Source organism: Pollachius pollachius (assembly GCF_949987615.1).
Source record: "Pollachius pollachius genome assembly, chromosome: 14".
Classification (NCBI taxonomy): Eukaryota; Metazoa; Chordata; class Actinopteri; order Gadiformes; family Gadidae; genus Pollachius; species Pollachius pollachius.
The window spans coordinates 1,788,983-1,809,761 of NC_136947.1; the positions used below are offsets into that span (position 1 = coordinate 1,788,983).

The 20,779-nt window shown below is 50.1% G+C and overlaps 1 protein-coding gene across 1 annotated transcript; it reads left to right on the plus strand.

The window, feature by feature from the left end:
* The first annotated feature begins 269 nt into the window (after window positions 1-269).
* copa (COPI coat complex subunit alpha) lies at window positions 270-20,719 on the plus strand. Its single transcript, XM_079751388.1, has 30 exons — window positions 270-452; window positions 798-911; window positions 1,018-1,091; window positions 1,419-1,499; window positions 1,593-1,669; window positions 1,817-1,926; window positions 3,927-4,036; window positions 4,355-4,454; window positions 5,605-5,823; window positions 6,120-6,270; window positions 6,609-6,675; window positions 6,892-6,967; window positions 7,351-7,433; window positions 7,765-7,990; window positions 8,796-8,934; window positions 9,751-9,913; window positions 10,576-10,722; window positions 11,270-11,459; window positions 11,846-11,941; window positions 12,310-12,398; window positions 12,854-12,977; window positions 14,254-14,343; window positions 16,055-16,161; window positions 16,501-16,647; window positions 17,129-17,269; window positions 18,102-18,284; window positions 18,772-18,882; window positions 19,151-19,312; window positions 19,681-19,875; window positions 20,354-20,719. Exons 1-30 carry the CDS (start codon window positions 413-415, stop codon window positions 20,411-20,413), a joined length of 3,672 nt encoding a protein of 1,223 aa, XP_079607514.1. The 5' UTR covers window positions 270-412; the 3' UTR covers window positions 20,414-20,719.
* The last annotated feature ends 60 nt before the right edge of the window (window positions 20,720-20,779 follow it).

Here is a 20,779-nt window from a genome sequence, read left to right on the forward strand (position 1 = left end):
CAATAAGATTTTTTGTTATTTTATATATTTATTTGGATTATTTTAGACAGGTTTTTGCCTAAATAATTAGGCACAGTTTTACGTTCGGAGCTTAGCAAAACTGGAAAGAAAAATGTGGGGGTCAGAACAGACAGTAAGATGGCTCTATGACTCGGGGGAAAAAGCAGTTCGCTTCTATGAGTTACATTTCTATCTCTAGGCCGCCGTGGAGCTTTCTGCGTCAGGATTGACTACACAACTTTATTGTTCCATCCAGGAAGACACGACAGGCTACGTGTCAGGAAACGGCAAATGGGCAAAAGGCGATCGGAGCCCTTGGAGTATTAGAATTCACCTGTTTATGAGGCGTACGAAGTTTATTTGGCTAATAGTAAATACATTATTACTAAGACCGCGCAAATAAGAAGTCACGATGTTGACCAAATTTGAAACAAAGTCCGCCCGTGTTAAAGGTAGGTTGTCGGTGGTTATGATTAGCATTACATCAATAGCTAGCAGGCTGAAATGAATCGTAACGCTATCAGCTCAAATCTAGCCAACATTTAGTATTTTTTTTCTGACAGTTCAATATAGGCTATACACGTTATGTTAACGTTATGCGTTGTTATGAATCAAATGAATTGCAGTGCCGAGAGCTGTTACATTGTTAGGCAAGAAGCTATAGCTAGCTACGCTATTCATCCACTAGTGAAGTGGTCTTCAGATAAGACTGTCCTATATTTGTCACTCGATTTGTGTGTACATGTAACTTTTACGAATTACAGTTATTCGTTTTCTTGGTTGTCCTTTGGTTGTAGGGCTGAGTTTCCATCCCAAGAGGCCATGGATCCTGGCCAGTCTGCACAACGGCGTCATACAGCTGTGGGACTATCGTATGTGCACACTGATCGACAAGTTTGATGAACACGACGGTAAGAAAATGGCAATATAGATTGGATATAAGATCATTTTTTTTTCTACTCAGTTTTCCAAGACATTTTTCCCAAGAGCTGCTGACACGTATGTTTTAATAAACAGGCCCCGTCAGAGGTATTGACTTTCACAAGCAGCAGCCTCTCTTTGTATCCGGGGGAGATGACTACAAGATCAAGGTAATATTGTGGTGACGTTGCATTACCCCATCAATAATCCCAAAATAGAATGTACAGATAATTACATACGTGGAACTATATGTTACTTGGGTGAACCAATTTTACTCGATAATTTCACATTTTTATATGACTGCGTTTCATTTGTGAATCATATGTGAGCTTGATTACAAGCTTTTTAAAATAACTTTATTAACTTATTTTTTGTAAAATGGCATCTGCTCAACCCATTTCACGTTTGAAAGACCCTGCAGGAAATATCCAGGATAGTGATTCCTATGTGAATACGGCTTCACTCAGTGTATTTTTAAAGCACTGTTTTCTGCTCAGGTGTGGAACTATAAGCTGAGGCGCTGCCTCTTCACTCTTCTCGGACACCTGGACTACATCAGAACCACCTTCTTCCACCATGTGAGTAGTTGTCTAGACCAACCTCATATGTACATGACATGATGTGTGTAAATGTCAACGTTGGCCGTACTTGATCGTTATCGTTGTGTGCAGGATTACCCCTGGATTCTGAGTGCTTCAGATGATCAGACCATTCGCATCTGGAACTGGCAGTCAAGGACCTGTGTCTGGTAAGAACACACGTATTGTGCAGGCATATTGAAATAGGTTGTGAGTTACCCATCATTATTACACATTTTTCTTATTACCGCTGTAGCATTAAAGAATGTTGATGGCGTGTTATATTGTGTTTCATATGGGTCACCGTTCTTTTCCAGTGTGCTCACCGGACACAACCACTATGTGATGTGCGCCCAGTTCCACCCCTCCGAGGACCTGGTGGTGTCAGCCAGCCTGGACCAGACCGTGCGCGTGTGGGATATCTCCGGTGAGGGGCGTGGTTTAGGGGAGGGGCAGAGGATAGTGGGAGGGGCCTGGGCTGGGCGGGCAGGGCATCAGGGGTTATGGGATGGGGAGAAAGATGTCAGAACTGAATCCATCAGTTCCTAATCCTCTTTCTCTCCTCCTTTGTGTGAAGAGAATACATCTCTGGGCTGTTGGCAAATAACACCTCTCTCTATTTAGGCTCATAAAAATTAGACTAAAGTTGGCACAATAGCAATTGTGAATTTCTGACCAACCAATTATTACCAATGGTTGTTTGGAAATTTCAGCCTCAATTTTGGGGGCTAGCATCTTCACACATGAAATTGGAAATTTAGTTAGTCAATGCGAGAGAGGTGTATGTTGTGAATTTTGCATGCCCTTGTAATATCTGTTGACTGTAAGATCTCTCTGTTAACAAAGGTTTGCCTTTCCAATTCATTCTTTTTAACCCATTAACTGGTCTTACAATTCCTCCCTACTCTTCTTCACATGCACATCATGCCTTCCAAAGTTCTGCTGTCCCTCTTTCAGGGGATTTAGTGAATCTCTTCCTATCATCTACCTTGACTGCATGTCCCTGTGTACCTCATTTCATTCACATAAATACCAAAAACCAACACAGCATTTTATTTTGCATGCATACAACAGATGGCGCATGTGTTATGACCTATTTAATAAGTTCACTATCTGCATCATCTAAATACCTGGGATAAGGAAGTAACAATTCCAGTTTGTTTGCTGGTTTTATATGTAATATATGGCAAACTTGTAGCGTATACATTTTCTTCTCATACTACCATTAGCATGATAATTGCATGGCTAAATATGCGATTAATGAACGGATATAACAATACCTCTAATAGCAAGTAAGGGTTAGTAAATAAGTAAGAGAGCTTATTAACACTGATGCACGATGTGAACATTGCAATGGCAACCATGCATTGGTAACCCCTAGCATCCTAACACAAAGCATGGAGCCTTGTTCCATTTAACCCCATTCCAAACCACAACATTGACAACAACGCCCCATACAGAGCACCTCTTTACCGCCCCCAGCTGCCAACCACTCCCATTCCATCCAGGCCCATTCACCACCTACCATCCTGTGTCCCCCCCCTTTCTCATGCTCCCCTGGAAACATCCGCCCCTGCATACAGGTTCCTAGTGCTGCGGTTTCCTATGAAAGAGTGATTTCCCATCAGGGTTCTCATCGCTGTTGTGACTAACTGACCACCAACTCTGTGGTTCATACGGGGCAGGAATCACCAACACAAACACCCTTACATGTTTCCCCCCCCCCCTGCCGTCAGTGCTGTCCACATTTTCAGCCTTTGGACTTCCGTTGATTGGTTTATTGCTTAACACGCATCATCCAATGTAGATCTTTAAACCCTCTCCTGTGTGTGGTTGACCTATTGACCCAAGCACAGTTAACATTGTCTGTCCTTTTTCACTGTTTTCTTACTATATTGTCAATTTTCTTTTATAGGTTTTAGTCTGAACCGTTCTTCACAGAATAAATGAAGGTGTCAATATCTCTCAGTAACACTGAGCAGTTGGAAGTTTCAATTAGAGGTACTCTTTACTTATTTCACCCTTCAAAGACGAGGGATAGCCGACACTGTCATACAATAACCCAATCCAGTCTCTCACTCCCTTGAGCTGAACCTCACAGGGATGGGGAGATCCACAATGTTCGATGATGTTTCCTGGCCCTGTGTGTGTGCGTGGCCGTGTGTGTGTGTCTGTGCGTCACCATGTGTGTTCAGTTAGGCCCGGCGACTGTCATCGCTTACGGGGAAAGCGAACACCAGCACCTGTTCCTCATTGTGTGTTTGAGTGCTAACCAAGTTTCTCTTTTCCCCACCTCCTTCCCCTCCTCCATCACCCTGGTGGTCCCGTCATGTGTAACACCTATGTTGTCAACCCCCCCCCCCCTCCCCGTGGCCGGCCTGTTCTTTCTCTGGTTGTTGTTGCCGCCGTGGTCGTTGATCCCGCCAGGTCTGCGGAAGAAGAACCTCTCACCCGGCGCGGTGGAGAACGACGTGCGCGGGATCTCGGGCGTGGACCTGTTCGGGGCGTCGGACGCCGTGGTCAAGCACGTCCTGGAGGTGAGGCGGGTGCCGGGCCGAGGTCACGGGCGTTTGGGCTGGGGGTGGGGTTTGTTGTAGCAGGACCTGACATGTAGTCCGTCAGATTGGGTAGAATTCATAAAGGACCGGATCGATTGTTTTTAGATTATATAAATTATCGGTCAACTGAATTAGACTTTTATTATTAGTTATTATTATTATTAATAATAATATTATTATTATTATTATTTTTTAGATGTTTTTTTTTAATGTTGACATCTGCAACTCTTGGTTGCTGTTAAACTTTATTTCTGTGATTGGTCCAATGTGTGTGTGTGTGTGTGTGTGTGTGTGCAGGGTCATGACCGTGGGGTGAACTGGGCGGCCTTCCACCCCACCATGCCCCTCATTGTGTCTGGGGCTGACGACAGGCAGGTCAAGATCTGGAGGATGAACGGTGAGCGTCTGGTCGTCTCTCTCTCTGGGCCTGTCTCTGTCCCTCTCTGTCTCTGTCCCTCTCTGTCTCTGACTGTCTCTGTCCCTCTCTGTCTCTGATCCTCTCTGTCTCTGTCCCTCTCTGTCTCTGTCCCTCTCTGTCTCTGTCCCTCTCTGTCTCTGTCCCTCTCTGTCTCTGACCCTCTCTGTCCCTCTCTGTCCCTCTCTGTCTCTGTCCCTCTCTGTCTCTGACCCTCTCTGTCCCTCTCTGTCCCTCTCTGTCTCTGTCCCTCTCTGTCCCTCTCTGTCTCTGTCCCTCTCTGTCTCTGACCCTCTCTGTCTCTGACCCTCTCTGTCTCTGAGCCTCTCTGTCTCATGTCTACGGGACAGCTGGGAATGTTACCAATGCACGCAATGCATTTAAAACCAAATTAAGCCCAAACAGGTCGAAGTGTTGTTGTAGTCTGGTGTTGTATTTGTAGACACAATCAAAAGATTATTTTTTTTTATTTTTTATCATGTGATATAAAATTACATGCATATTTGTGTTTGTGTGTGTAAATCAGATTATCTGTTACATAATAGCATTTGTATTGTAGACCGCTCAGTTTCTCAGGGATGTATAGACCCTTTGCCGGGTCCTTCTCCTCCCTAACGTTGTTACATGGATTGAATGGCATATCATGTTTGCTCCGTGGCCATGGTTATCCTCTAGTGCTCTTATTCTAAGCTGTTTCCACAGTGTGGTATCACACTTAGCCCTGCAATAAGTTAGTAGTAATATGGCTGCATAACTTTTAAGTAATAAGTAGATGGATGCAGTTGTAAGGAATAACACTTTGGGCTAGATGTCGTTGAGGTCTTGCAACGGACGTGATTAGATTCAGAATTGATCTGAAATTAGGGTAAAATGTTACAATATAATTCCTAGGAAAATACAAAGGTACATACAAGGCTATCCAGCCTAGCGATGTCTCGATCAAACCCCAGCGTAATAAAAAAGAGCAAATGATTAAAGTGCCTCTCACTCATCCCGTCCTAATGTAATTATCATGTTAACCCGTGCAACAAAACCATTAAACGATTCGATGGAAAATGTAACTGAAGCGAGATGAAGAGGTTCAGATGGATCCCATCCGTTCTAACGTGCTTCTCGCCGCCGTCCTGCTCAGAGTCCAAGGCCTGGGAGCTGGACACGTGCCGCGGCCACTACAACAACGTGTCCTGCGCCGTCTTCCACCCGCGGCAGGAGCTCATCCTGTCCAACTCGGAGGACAAGAGCATCCGCGTGTGGGACATGTCCAAGAGGACGGGCGTCCAGACCTTCCGGCGCGACCACGACCGCTTCTGGGTGCTGGGCGCGCACCCTAACCTCAACCTCTTCGCCGCCGGTAAGCGGGCCGGGCGAGGGCGGGGAAGACGAGCGCCGCCATGGTTTTTTTTAGGATCGTTTCAGGTCACGGATGGAAGCCATTTGAGGACGACCCTGTCATGCGGTTTTTATGAAATCCAAAAGTTCAGGAGATGTCATCACTGCACATGAGATTCTGTAGCTTGAAAGAAGAAGCGTCTCAGAAAAAGAAATCTTTATTTTATCTGCGACAGATTAAAAGTTACAGCGAAGTATTTAACCGCCAAGGTTTTTGACATGAACGCAAATACCACAACACCCCCGCCCCCCCCCCAGGTCACGACAGCGGCATGCTGGTGTTCAAGCTGGAGCGTGAGCGACCCGCCTACGCCGTCTACGGCAACATGCTGTACTACGTCAAAGACCGCTTCCTCCGTCAGCTGGACTTCAACAGCAGCAAGGACACCGCTGTCATGCAGCTCCGCAGGTTAGAGCTCGGTGTGTGCGTGTGTGTGTGCGTGCGTGTGCGTGTGTGTGTGTGTGTGCGTGTGTGTGTGTGTGTGTACTAGGCTGAATGCATCGATACATTTTTTCTATGTGTACATAGTATGGATCCCACCAAGCTGAACATAAAGGTCAGAAATACACTAGGACGTGTGAGTCTGACCTGTAAAGGGGTTGCCCGAATTGTTGTCCTTAATTTGACGACGTGACAACTTTTTATGAATAAAAGACATTTCAACCTTTTAGATGAATTCAAAACAAAACATAATGCACAACGCAGAGAATAGTCCATATATCTAACAGCCAATGCTCTCTCTCCAGTGGGTCCAAGTTCCCAGTGTTCAGCATGTCCTACAACCCGGCCGAGAACGCAGTCCTACTCTGCACTGTAAGTACACACAGACGCACACACACACACACACACACACACACACACACACACACACACACACACACACACACACACACACACACACACACACACACACACACACACACACACACACACACACACACACACACACACACACACACACACACACACAGCCTCTTTTGAGTCCCCATTTTGCCTGGAGTTCCGTGTCATACCTCTCCTGTCCCACAGAGGGCGACCAACCTGGAGAACAGCACCTACGACCTGTACTCCATTCCCAAAGAGAGCGACTCCCAGAACCCAGACGGTATTAAAGCTAACAACTAAACCTGCTTTAATCATGCATATTGCTTTCCGTTGGGATGTGTGTTGTAGTGTTCAGCCCTTCACTGGTGCGGCAGTGGCTCAGGAGGCAGAGCGGGTCGGCTGGTAACCTGAAGGTTGCTGGTTCGATCCCCGGCTCCTTCTAGCCGAGTGTCGAGGTGTCCTTGAGTAAGGCACCTAACCCTCACTGCTCCCGACGAGCCGGCTGTCGCCCTGCGTGGCTGACTCCGCCGCCGGAGTGTGGATGTGTGCGTGAATGGTGCATGTGAGGCGATGTTGTAAATCGCTCGTTGATCGGTTGTTAGAAGCGCCGTATCAATGCAGTCCATTTACATTTCCATCACTCCGACTTCCGTCTCTCCCCAGCCCCGGAAGGCAAGAGGTCCTCCGGGCTGACGGCCGTCTGGGTGGCCAGGAACAGGTTCGCGGTCCTGGATCGCATGCACTCGGTAAGGCTGGTTTAACCCGACTGTATGTTCTGCAATATACAGCGATGTTCAGGGGTGGATGGGTTGACGGCAAAGCATTGGGGTGTTGGATTTTTTCGACTCATGTATGTGCATTTAGAATGGGAAATTGTTATTTCTTGTGTATTATTTACGCTTTTCTTGACCCAAGTGAGATTACATTATGCTTTGTACATTTGGTTGTTTTCTGATCGTGTGAAATGTAATATTGTTAAATCTTTTTCCATTTCCGTTTTAAAGGGTTTTAATGTGGTAATTAACATTATCGTTAAAAATGATACTGACCACCATAAATGGACGCCCCCCCCCGTAGCTTCTGATCAAGAACCTGAAGAACGAGATTGTGAAGAAGGTGCAGGTGCCCAGCTGCGAGGAGATCTTCTACGCCGGCACGGGCTCTCTGCTGCTGCGCGACGCCGACGGCGTCACGCTGTTCGACGTGCAGCAGAAGCGCTCGCTGGCCACCGTCAAGATCGCCAAAGTCAAGTACGTGGTGTGGAGCGCCGACACCAGCCACGTGGCTCTGCTGGCCAAGCACGGTGAGTCCCGCCACTCAAACCCCCCACATACCCAGAACAACACCCAGGGCCAGGGGAGGGCTCTCTGTGCTGCTGCCCCACGCCTGTGTTTTCAAAAAGACCTCAAGACATTTCTTTTTGGTTCCCCCCTCTTGGATGTTTTTTTTTTTTTAACCAAACTGTTGGCTCAGAGACAGTTTTATCTTAGTTATTTCGCTTACCCCAAAATGAGATGTTTTTATTCTATTTTTTTTTTTTTAACCTGTAGCCCTTTGTGATCTTTGGATGAAAAGGGCACTATAGATAAAATGTAGTATTATTATTGTTATTATTATTATAGTCCAGCACGTTGAGCGGCACCGCATGGCGGCCAGGCAGTACGACAAAATTGTATAAACCTAAATTGTGGGAAAAGTTTAGATTTGAACTTGAAGTAGTTTACTGTTGACACACAACCCCAAGTCATGCAGTTGGTATGAGCCGATCAAATCCTAATGTTGAGGAGATGTTGTCACTGGCGATGAGGTTCGGTAGCTAGGAAAAAGAGTCTCAGGAAAAAAAGAAATTGGACTTTATCTGCAGGGACCTACTCATTAAACGTTTAGGTTTGGCCATGTGGGAGTTGATGAATTAACCAACGACTATTATTTTTTTGTGCTCATCTCTAAAATGTCACAAAATGTCAATGTCACAATGTAAAAAAAAACAACATTAACAGAAAATAAATAACGGATTAAATCACATCAAAATCACATGAAATGATGAGTCTTTGGATTAAACATCACAATATTTTTCTCGTTCTCTTTCTTCTCCGTCCTCTGTGCAGCCATCATGATCTGCAACCGCAAGCTGGAGAGCCTGTGCAACATCCACGAGAACATCCGCGTGAAGAGCGGCGCCTGGGACGAGAGCGGGGTCTTCATCTACACCACGTCCAACCACATCAAATACGCCCTCACCTCCGGGTACGCCCCCACGCCCACACCTGTGTTTCCCCCAGCACTGTATGGTTAGGGCTTAACCACACTAGGGACTCGCCTTGACTACCAATGTACTGAAAAACATAACTTTTATTATTATTTTATATTATTAATATTATCAGTATGCATTAATAAAGTACAAAACTGTCATAGGGAAAGAAAACATACTTCCATCAGGTACAAAAGATAAATAATGCATGGGTAATACTGTCTACAACAATAGTTGTGCCACTAAGCTTTTTGAATGGAATTGAAGGCGGGCGCGGGGGATAGTTGACCTCTGCGCCTTCCGAATTGGAACGGACAACGGGGGGGAACGGGAGATCCACCATTAGCGTGGACTGAACCCCTACACCGAAGGCTGCAGGGTCACGAGATAATAACCCCCTTGACTAAGACATTTCCTGGGGGAAACACTGCACACTCTTAGCTGTTGTTGTTGAATGGTAATGTAACATCCGTTGGTTGGGGTAATTAGGCCTCTGGGGCCAAAGGATTGGTCTGCCACTGAACGCTCATAGTATGTGCTATGTGTCACCATTTTCCATGTGCTCCTACATAGATCTGTCGAATTTATGTTTATTAACAACTTGTTTATTTTTCAATGCACACATTTTATGTGTTTGCATGCATACGTTAATTTGACATATGCATAGGCCTATACTTTTTCGTTCACTTCACTTTTCACTTTTCGTGTTTAAAAAAGACATATATTTTGGAGGATAACCATCAACTGAGATGAATAAAGGCATCTGAATGGAGGCCTGACAGTGACCCCCCCCCTTCCCTCTCCGTCCACAGAGACCACGGCATCATCAGGACCCTGGACCTGCCCATCTACGTGACGCGGGTCCGGGGCAACAGCGTGTACTGCCTGGACAGGGAGTGCCGCCCCCGTGTGCTCACGATCGACCCCACCGAGTACCGCTTCAAGCTGGCGCTGGTCAACCGCAAGTATGAGGAGGTGGGTGCCCGGATCACTAGCGACCCGCTGCCCAGGCGGCGTGCTGGGGTTGGACGGCGTGTGGTGTCGATGCTTCATCCACTTCTGTACATACGTTTAGAAAAAATAGACATTAGCTAAATCTTCTACTTAAGATCTTTTTAAAACAGCCTTTTGCTAATTTCCCTTTTACTGTTTATGTGTTATATGTTTTAACAACCCCTTTTATTTTATTTTTTCTCTCACTTAAACTCTGTAGCACTTTGAGATTTCTGAATGTTAAAGTGCTCCCCAAATTAAATATATTATTATTATGATTATTATTATTATTGCTTCTAAAAGATGGTTGGCAAAAAGTGACGTATAATTAATCATATGTTTCTAAAACATTATGTTCTGCTGCGCTGTACAGCAAAGCAAGAGAGCATGAGCGCGCTATTGCTACAGCCGTATTATCTGTCACACAGCATTGAGACATAGCCTTAAGGTTAAACCCATTGAAGTGGCCTTTTTAGCCCCGGTGTCGAATATCTGCGTTAATTGCAGGTAATCTGTGAGGGTAAGGGGGCGGGGCTGGCTTTCTCCCGTTTCTCCCAAACGACACCCACCCAGGATCACCTTACCGGCAGCCCTTTTTGTTGAACCCGTTCCCTGAACCTTGACCCCTCTCCGACCCCCGCTAGGTGCTCCACATGGTCCGCAACGCCAAGCTGGTGGGCCAGTCCATCATCGCCTATCTGCAGAAGAAGGGCTACCCCGAGGTGGCGCTGCACTTCGTCAAGGACGAGAAGACCCGCTTCAGCCTGGCTCTGGAGTGCGGCAACATCGAGGTGGGTGCCCCGGCCTCCCTCTCTTGTCCTATTCCTTTTATTGGGATTCTTTTTTGGAATGCTAGAAAGTGGTCGAGAATAGCATGTAGTGTGTCCGAAAACAAATGGGTTTAACGTATGCAAGAGGAAAACAGGATGCTGGAAAGTACTTGGGAAAACTTTGTAGTGTGCGAACACGGCACGCCTCGGTCCCACAATGCATTTGGTCAGGAGTGAATCTGCGAGTTGTGGACGCTTGTTCAACCTCCAAAAAATACAAATAAAAAACATTTTTCGCAGTTTCATGAATATATATATATATATATATATATATATACATACATACATACATACATACATACATACATACATACATACATACATACATACATACATACATACATACATACATACATACATTGGTCAAAAGTAATGATAACTAGTAAATATAACTTTTAGCATGTCATGAATTGCCACCACCAATAATGGTATCTCCTGAAAATATAGTTATTTCGGCTTTTTTCCTTCCCCTAAATTTTTCAACGACTGTCTCCACCCCGACCACCAGGTGGCGCTGGAGGCCGCCAAGGCCCTGGACGAGCGCAGCTGCTGGGAGCGCCTGGGCGAGGCCGCACTGCTGCAGGGCCACCACCAGGTGGTGGAGATGTGCTACCAGAGGACCAAGAACTTCGACAAGCTCACCTTCCTCTACCTCATCACCGGCAACCTGGCCAAGCTGCGCAAGATGATGAAGATCGGTACGGATGTGCGAGTGTGTGTCGTTGACGGAGTTTTTGCTCCAGACATCAGAGCTGCGTTCAAAATCGTTCCCTATCACGGATATAGTGCACCATGTAGGCTGTTCGCCATTCTCAGTGGTTAACTTCATTCACTATATAGTGGACAATGAAATACCCAAGATTTGAGTGAACATACGATGTTTGTTCGTTCCCTCTATAGTTCACTATCGTAAACGCCATATAGGGAATAGTTTGTGAGTGAATAGGAACGATTTTGAACACGGATAACGTCTAGAGAACACTCCGTCAGTGAAGTTGGCACGACTGTGTCAAATGAGTGAGGAGGTATCACCGAGGCAGACCTTGACCTCAACGTGTCCTGCGTGTCCTGTACTGTCCCGCAGCCGAGATCAGGAAGGACATGAGCGGCCACTACCAGGGAGCTCTCTACCTGGGGGACGTCAGCGAGAGGGTCCGCATCCTGAAGAACTGTGGCCAGAGTAAGTGCCCGCCTCGGAATCCTACCTCTGGTGCATTTCAACGACGGCGGACATAGTAAGACACTGAAACACATTGGATAAAAAAATTAACCACGAGCACACGACGTGTGAAATAAATGAAGACTATGCAGAGTCATTTTATTCACATCTTTTATTGACGTACTCGTACATATTCATGGGTTATCGTCCCTTTTTTGGACACCATTTTTTAACGTCCTCCTCGAGTCAATGTCGGGCCTTTGCTGTGCTTCCGCTGCACCACAACGTGCGACAGCACGTCCCGGCTCCCTCTGTAAACAGCCTGGTTGAGGCTGTGAGCCGGGTCGTCAACCCAGTCCAGTCCCTCACGCCCCCCCTGTGTTTTCCAGAGTCTCTGGCCTACCTGACCGCAGCCACCCACGGCATGGACGAAGAGGCCGAGGCGCTGAAGGAGTCCTTTGACCTGGAGAAGGAGACGGTGTGTAGCGAGGGACACTCACTCACTTACTCACACACACTACACACACACTACAGCCTAGGCCTTAAAGGGATTGTGCAATGCCCTTCACAATGGGGAACCTGTTTCGACAGTATTACCTGAACAACAACCTAGCAATCATTTTAATATGAGGTTTTAGCAGTCAACGCGTAAACCAAACCGATGTCATCGGAGCAGTCAGCAAATTAAACCCATCTGTATTATGGGGCCGTTTTCATAAACTGGGAGTAATCGCCCTTCATTCGCGTGCAGATAAATACAGATAACAGTTGCAATCCATCAACAACAGCAACACATACCATCTCAGTGGATGGATGGGGGATGTTTGTAGAGATATGCCCCCCCAACCAGTGGGGGTGGGGGTGTCTCTGGAACCCCAGCTGAGGGGGTCCCGGGGAACGGGGGGCGTTGCTAACGTGGCGTCTGTGTGGTAGATCCCGGAGGTGGACCCCAAAGCCCAGCTGCTGCAGCCCCCACCGCCCATCAACCCCCTGGACACCAACTGGCCCCTGCTCACCGTCTCCAAGGGCTTCTTCGAGGGGGCCATCGCGGGCAAGGGTGAGGCCTGGTTCTCCTGGACACACTCACCCGGTCGCTCAGTCGCTCACTCAGTCGCTCAGTCAGTCACTCAGTCAGTCACTCAGTCAGTCACTCAGTCAGTCAGTCAGTCGTCAGTCACTCAGTCAGTCACTCAGTCAGTCAGTCAGTCAGTCACTCAGTCAGTCGTCAGTCACTCACTCAGTCAGTCGCTCAGTCAGTCAGTCGCTCAGTCAGTCACTCAGTCAGTCACTCAGTCAGTCGTCAGTCACTCACTCAGTCAGTCACTCAGTCAGTCGTCAGTCAGTCACTCAGTCAGTCACTCAGTCAGTCGTCAGTCACTCAGTCAGTCGCTCAGTCAGTCACTCAGTCAGTCAGTCGCTCAGTCAGTCGCTCAGTCAGTCGTCAGTCACTCAGTCAGTCGCTCAGTCAGTCTGTCACTCAGTCGCTCACTCAGTGACTTAGTCAGTCACTCAGTCAGTCGTCAGTCACTCAGTCAGTCGCTCAGTCAGTCAGTCACTCAGTCGCTCACTCAGTGACTTAGTCAGTCACTCAGTCAGTCGTCAGTCAGTCGCTCAGTCGCTCAGTCAGTCAGTCACTCACTCACTCACTCAGTCACTCACTCAGTCGCTCAGTCAGTCACTCAAACTCACTCACTCAATCTCAAACTCACTCACTCAATCTCAAACTCACTCACTCAATCTCAAACTCACTCTCTCACTCAATCTCAAACTCACTTTCTCACTCAATCTCAAACTTACTCTCTCACTCAATCTCAAACTTACTCTCTCACTCAATCTCAAACTCACTCTCTCACTCAATCTCAAACTCACTCACTCACCCTCAAACTCACTCACTCAATCTCAAACTCACTCACTCACTAACTCTCAAACTAAATCACTCACTCACTCTCAAACTAAATCACTCACTCACTCACTCACTCACTCTCAATGCACTGTATTCTGAGCCCTGACTTGTATTGTTCTGCGGTCAGAGTCCTTTATACGATATACAGGGTAGCGATCTGGATATGGATTTTTTTTGGGCCAATACCGTTTTTATTTTTCCGTCTGCTGTCCGATGACCGGTACGCCGATACCGGTATTTATTTTCTTGAGCCGATATTTGGAGCCGATACTGCTTTTGCTCCCTCAATTTACATCATAAAAATGACACAATGATGATAACAAATGCTACATGTCTCAATTTCAGCCGGGGAAAAAATAGTAAAAAAATAAATGATAATAATATATATGCTATATATATTGCTTCTAACTGTGGTCTCTTGTTGTTCCAGGCAAGGCGGGTCAGATGGCGGCCGACCTGGACATGGAGGCCCCTGGGGGGGAGGGCTGGGGAGAGGACGCCGAGCTCCAGCTGGATGAAGGTGAGGGGGGCGTCCGTCGGTCGCTCATCTCAGTGGATGGGATGGTCGGTCGGCGCGTCGGTCGGTCGGCGCGACGGCCTAGCGGGTCGGCGCGCGGGCCTAGCGGGTCGGCGCGCGGGCCTAGCGGGTCGGCGCGCGGGCCTAGCGGGTCGGCGCGACGGCCTAGCGGGGCGGCGCGACGGCCTAGCGGGGCGGCGCGCGGGCCTAGCGGGTCGGCGCGCGGGCCTAGCGGGTCGGCGCGCGGGCCTAGCGGGTCGGCGCGCGGGCCTAGCGGGTCGGCGCGCGGGCCTAGCGGGTCGGCGCGCGGGCCTAGCGGGTCGGCGCGCGGGCCTAGCGGGTCGGCGCGCGGGCCTAGCGGGTCGGCGCGACGGCCTAGCGGGGCGGCGCGCGGGCCTAGCGGGTCGGCGCGCGGGCCCAGCGGGTCGGCGCGCGGGCCCAGCGGGTCGGCGCGACGGGCCTAGCGGGTCGGCGCGTGGGCCTAGCGGGTCGGCGCGACGGCCAAGCGGGGCGGCGCGCGGGCTCAGCGGGGCGGCGCGCGGGCTCAGCGGGGCGGCGCGCGGGCTCAGCGGGGCGGAGCGCGGGCCTAGCGGGTCGGAGCGCGGGCCTAGCGGGTCGGAGCGCGGGCCTAGCGGGTCGGCGCGCGGGCCTAGCGGGGCGGCGCGCGGGCTCAGCGGGTCGGCGCGCGGGCCTAGCGGGTCGGCGCGCGGGCCTAGCGGGTCGGCGCGACGGCCTAGCGGGTCGGAGCGACGGCCTAGCGGGGCGGCGCGCGGGCTCAGCGGGGCGGCGCGCGGGCCTAGCGGGTCGGCGCGCGGGCCTAGCGGGTCGGCGCGCGGGCCTAGCGGGTCGGCGCGCGGGCCTAGCGGGTCGGCGCGACGGCCTAGCGGGTCGGCGCGCGGGCTCAGCGGGGCGGCGCGCGGGCCTAGCGGGTCGGAGCGCGGGCCTAGCGGGTCGGCGCGCGGGCCTAGCGGGTCGGCGCGCGGGCCTAGCGGGGCGGCGCGCGGGCTCAGCGGGTCGGCGCGCGGGCCTAGCGGGTCGGCGCGCGGGCCTAGCGGGTCGGCGCGACGGCCTAGCGGGTCGGAGCGACGGCCTAGCGGGGCGGCGCGCGGGCTCAGCGGGGCGGCGCGCGGGCCTAGCGGGTCGGCGCGCGGGCCTAGCGGGTCGGCGCGCGGGCCTAGCGGGTCGGCGCGCGGGCCTAGCGGGTCGGCGCGACGGCCTAGCGGGTCGGCGCGACGGCCTAGCGGGTCGGCGCGCGGGCCTAGCGGGTCGGCGCGACGGCCTAGCGGGTCGGCGCGCGGGCCTAGCGGGGCGGCGCGCGGGCTCAGCGGGTCGGCGCGACGGCCTAGCGGGTCGGCGCGCGGGCCTAGCGGGTCGGCGCGCGGGCCTAGCGGGTCGGCGCGTGGGCCTAGCGGGTCGGCGCGACGGCCTAGCGGGTCGGAGCGCGGGCCTAGCGGGTCGGAGCGCGGGCCTAGCGGGTCGGCGCGCGGGCCTAGCGGGTCGGCGCGACGGCCTAGCGGGGCGGCGCGCGGGCTCAGCGGGGCGGCGCGCGGGCTCAGCGGGGCGGCGCGCGGGCCTAGCGGGTCGGCGCGACGGCCTAGCGGGTTGGCGCGCGGGCTCAGCGGAGCCGCGCGCCGGCCGGCCAATCACTCAGTCAACCAGTCGGTCGGTAAAATGACCGACTGGTTGACTGACTTTATGGCCGCTCCTCCCCCAGATGGTTTCATGGACGCCCAGGACGGTCTTGGGGAGGAGGGAGGACTGGTGAAGGAGGAGGGCGGAGGCTGGGAGGTGGAGGAGGACCTGGACCTGCCCCCGGAGCTGGTGAGACACAGACGGCCGTCGCCCTGCTTATTTCTACGGTTTCTCATATTAAGGATAGTTCTAAGTATATAGGGTGTGTGTAGTACATGTATTACAGCTGTCAAATGTTCTGATATTGAACACGAGTACTGAAATGCCATGATTGCTGTAAGCGATGCTTAATGCAAAGGGATGTGATGGACATTACATGCAACTTTTGGAATGGGTAAAAGTATTAGGAAACGTAAAACACCCCCAAAAAAGAAGAAAGAAAATTAATTGTGGATACAATCGGCCAGTTTGGAAAAACCTTTTTCAAAGACATAGCTGAATCTGACCGATTGGTTCCTCGGCCAATAGGATATGCCGTCAGGCGGTGGAGGCGGGGCTGAGGACGGCTTCTTCGTCCCGCCCACCAAGGGCATGAGCCCCACCCAGACGTGGTGCAACAACTCCCAGCTGCCCGTGGACCACGTGCTGGCAGGCTCCTTCGAGACGGCCACCAGGGTACGTCCACACTCACACAATGCGCAGGAGAAAGGGGCACGTTGGACACTGCTGTGGGTCTATATGGGTGTGCGTCTGTACCCCTTCCTTACTGCCAATATGAAACACTCAAATTGGCTTCAGCGCCCCATTGTCAATTGAATGTGTTTTGCCTGTGTGTCAATGATGGCCCCCGTTGCACACCTGACCATCCCTGGAAGGAGGGATCCCCTACTATGGGTTTCTTCTCAAGGTCTCTTCCTTGTTGATTAAGGGAGTTTTTTCCCTGCCCTTTTGGGGGCTTGGGTCAGGGGGGGGTGTCATAAGTATTTGGCATGTTAAGCCCTTTGAGACTGTAATGGTGGTTAAGGGCTATACAAATTAAGTTGAATTGAATGTTTAGAAAAACTAAATCAAATCACCTTTTTATTTTTTTCCCCTGCTTACATCGTGAATACTATGCGCTGACGGACACTATCGCCCCGCTCTCTGCCGTCTGCAGCTGCTCCACGACCAGGTGGGAGTGGTGAACTTCGGGCCCTACAAGGCCCTGTTCATGCAGACGCTGTCCCGGGGACACACCTGCTACCTGGGCCTTCCCTCCCTGCCCTGTCTGCGGGGCCACCCCCAGAGGAACTGGAAGGTACATCTAACACTCAATGCATCGCTGTCGGTGCAGTGAAGGTGTTCATAGAACCGAGAGCAAGTACCAACGATCGCCAGGCTAACCCGTTCCAGCTACTGCAGATGCTACACAATTAAGTACAATGAATAAGTACAACGTACATTAAGTGCGTGCATTAAGTGCCAGGACGTACAACATACAAGGGTGGGCGGGCGGGGCTGGAAGGCTATGCAGAGTCTAGGTGACAAAGTAATCAACCAGTTTTCAAAAACCCTTTTTTCAAAGACATAACTGAATCCGACCGATTGGTACTCGCTTCATGCCCCATGTTGTGACATGAAGCGTGTTGGGTCAAATCAGCCTTGATCTATCCCCTACCTAATAATGCCAGGAATGAAATGTAATTGTGTTTATATAGTCACCGGACGTTCACATCCAACCTCGGGGATAGTGCCAGCTCGTGATGAAAACCGGGTTGTTGGTATCGGTGTTTCTTATTTGCGCAAATTGGTTCCAGGTGCTGTCGCGCACCATATCAACTGGAGTGCACATTTCAGCCAATCAGAAATGGATATTGAAAACCTCGGTTTGACAATGCATTCCTCGGCGTTACATTATTTTTCAGGGGGAGTCATCAACGTACAACTCGACCCAAAGCAGGAAGGGAGCTAACCTCTATTCGGGTTGTTAAGTTTCACAACTAAGCTCTGCTCTGCCCTCTCTCTCTCTACCACTCTCAAATCGTACCACCAGCGACTCTAACACACAACTGCCGCGTCCAAACGACCCCCCAGCTCCGACAGATCCCCTGTTCTCAATGCCGGGCGGTCCTTGTGCTTCCTTCCTCCAGGACTGCGGGGCCAAGCAGGGCCTCCCGGCCGTGGGCCTGCGTCTGTCGGACCTCATCGCCCGCCTGCAGCACTGCTACCAGCTCACCACGTCCGGCCGCTTCGAGGAGGGCGTGGAGCGCTTCAGGGCCATCCTGCTCTCCGTGCCGCTGCTGGTGGTCGACAACAAGCAGGAGATCGCGGAGGTGGGTTCACAGCGCGGGGGGGGAGACATTTCTGGGGGGTACGGTAGACATGTGATGGAGGGAAAACCAACGAGGGATTAGGACAATGGCTCGGCTGTTCAAACCATCCCTCCAAGCGGAGTCAGCGCTTGATAAGAGGCAAAGATTGGTACTAAGGCTGGTGTATTACCTAATGTGATGTAGTTCTTTTTCCTTCAGGCTGCGCCGTCTGACCTTGACTACTGAGAACTTTGTATGGGCATTAGTATCACATAGTAATAATAATAAATGAGATTTATATAGCGCTTTTCTGGGACTCAAAGTCGCTTTGAGTCCTGGGGTGGACCGTCGCCTTGGGTGGACGGTGACACTGGGAGAATCTCTGGGAATCAATCTCCTTGCCTAATTTCTTCATTGTAGTTCCCATGTCTTTTAAAGGCATCTTGCCATGTAGATTTACATATTCAGTGTGTGTGTGTGTGTGTGTGTGTGTGTGTGTGTGTGGCAGGCTCAGCAGCTGATCACCATCTGCAGAGAGTACATCGTGGGTCTGACTATGGAGACGGAGAGGAAGAGGTTGCCCAAAGACACGTTGGATCAGCAGAAGCGGCTGTGTGAGGTAAAAACAACCATTTGAACACACTCGGTTTTACAGGGACCTTAGCCAGGTTGAAGTGTGTGCGTCAACGGGTCTACTGGTAAATTGTTTGTGAGCAAATGACGTTGTTACATATGGTCATTGTATTTCATCATATCCATTGGATTGCGTTTGCTAAAGCTAAAGGAATGAACCGGGGGCCGACTCCAAAGTGTGATCAAGTGTAAAAATGTATCAGACCCTGGTGTGTGTGTGTGTGTAACCCTGTCGCACCGCCCCACCACCCCAGATGGCGGCCTACTTCACCCACTGCAACCTGCAGCCCGTGCACATGGTGCTGGTCCTGCGCACCGCCCTCAACCTCTTCTTCAAGCTGAGGAACTTCAAGACGGCCGCCAGCTTCGCCCGGCGCCTGCTGGAGCTGGGGCCCAAACCGGAGGTCGCTCAGCAGGTACGCGCCCCCCCCCACGTCGAGCAGTACAAAGAAACGAAAGACGATGGGAAGTAATGGAAGACGTTGAGGTTGTAGTTTGATGTTGGAACACGAATGGGGATCCAGGGAGGGGTTGTTTTAAAAGGGGCCTTCCATTGGTTTAAATGTTAGAATAGTTTTAGAATTATTAATTGTAAATATGTTACAATTATTAGGTGGAGAATTGTAATTAAGATTATGAGGTCAAAGTATGAAGATCATCTTTACGTACACAATCTTCAACCACTTTTGTTCCTAAACCATGCATTTCTTTTTATGGGACATATTTTCATATTTGTGAATGTCTTCCCAAACGCCAACCAATGAACTTCCACACTCCTGTTCAGACACGCAAGATCCTGGCGGCCTGTGAGAAGACCCTGACCGACGCCCACCAGCTGAACTACGACCCCCACAACCCCTTCGACCTGTGCGCGGCCTCTTACGTCCCCCTGTACCGCGGGCGGCCCGTGGAGAAGTGCCCTCTCTCTGGGGCCTGCTACTGCCCTACGTACAAGGGCCAGGTCTGCAGAGTCACACAGGTAGGCCCGACGCACGCCTTTACATTTAACAATGATTCGCCCTAGGCAAAGGGAATAGTTGGGAATAGCCAAGGCTGTTCCCAAATATAGTGTAGTGAACACTTTTTGGAGTGCTCACTACACTTTAACACTCCAAAAATTAAACAAGATAACACTTTTTAGCGGGATTTATTTGTTTTTATTAGCGGTTTATCTGTTTTTATTACCGTGACGAGACGGCCGTCCCGCAATATCCCGAGTTTGAGATCTCAATCATGGGATATTGTCCAATATCCCGAGATAGAGATTCAATCAAATTGCGCCATCTTAGGAGGTTTACGTGTAGCATATACTAAATCCTTAGATATTGAAGAACGAATTGGAATAACAAGTCCCAATTATTTATTGTTTTATGCAATAAATATGCAATTTCCCAATGGGATTGTATAACTATTAGATTTATCATATCTTTGACCTTTTGACCTATTTTTTTCCCTAGGCGACTGAGATTGGCAAGGATGTGATTGGACTGCGTGTGAGCCCTCTCCAGTTCCGCTGAGAAGAAAGAAGACCAATACGGATATACAAATGCATCCACTTGTTTTTTTCCATGATAACCGAATTGTCAACAGTTATAAAGCGGAGTAAATTGCTGATCTGTAAGAGGGGATTATCGTATCTTAATATAAAAATGTGTTTTCTCTCACTGTCTCACTACCTGTCCCGAAATGTATAACTTGTTAGGGATGCTGTCTGTCCTCCAATGGTTGTGGCTTATAAAAAAAAGTAGAATTATGATGCTTTTCTCTGGCTATTAAACTGTATACATGAAAAATTAAAAATAAAAGTCCTGTTTATTATCTGAGGTGCATTGTGAATGTGTTGTGAACATCGGCTTCTTAAATTAAGAAATTGTTGTGGGGGA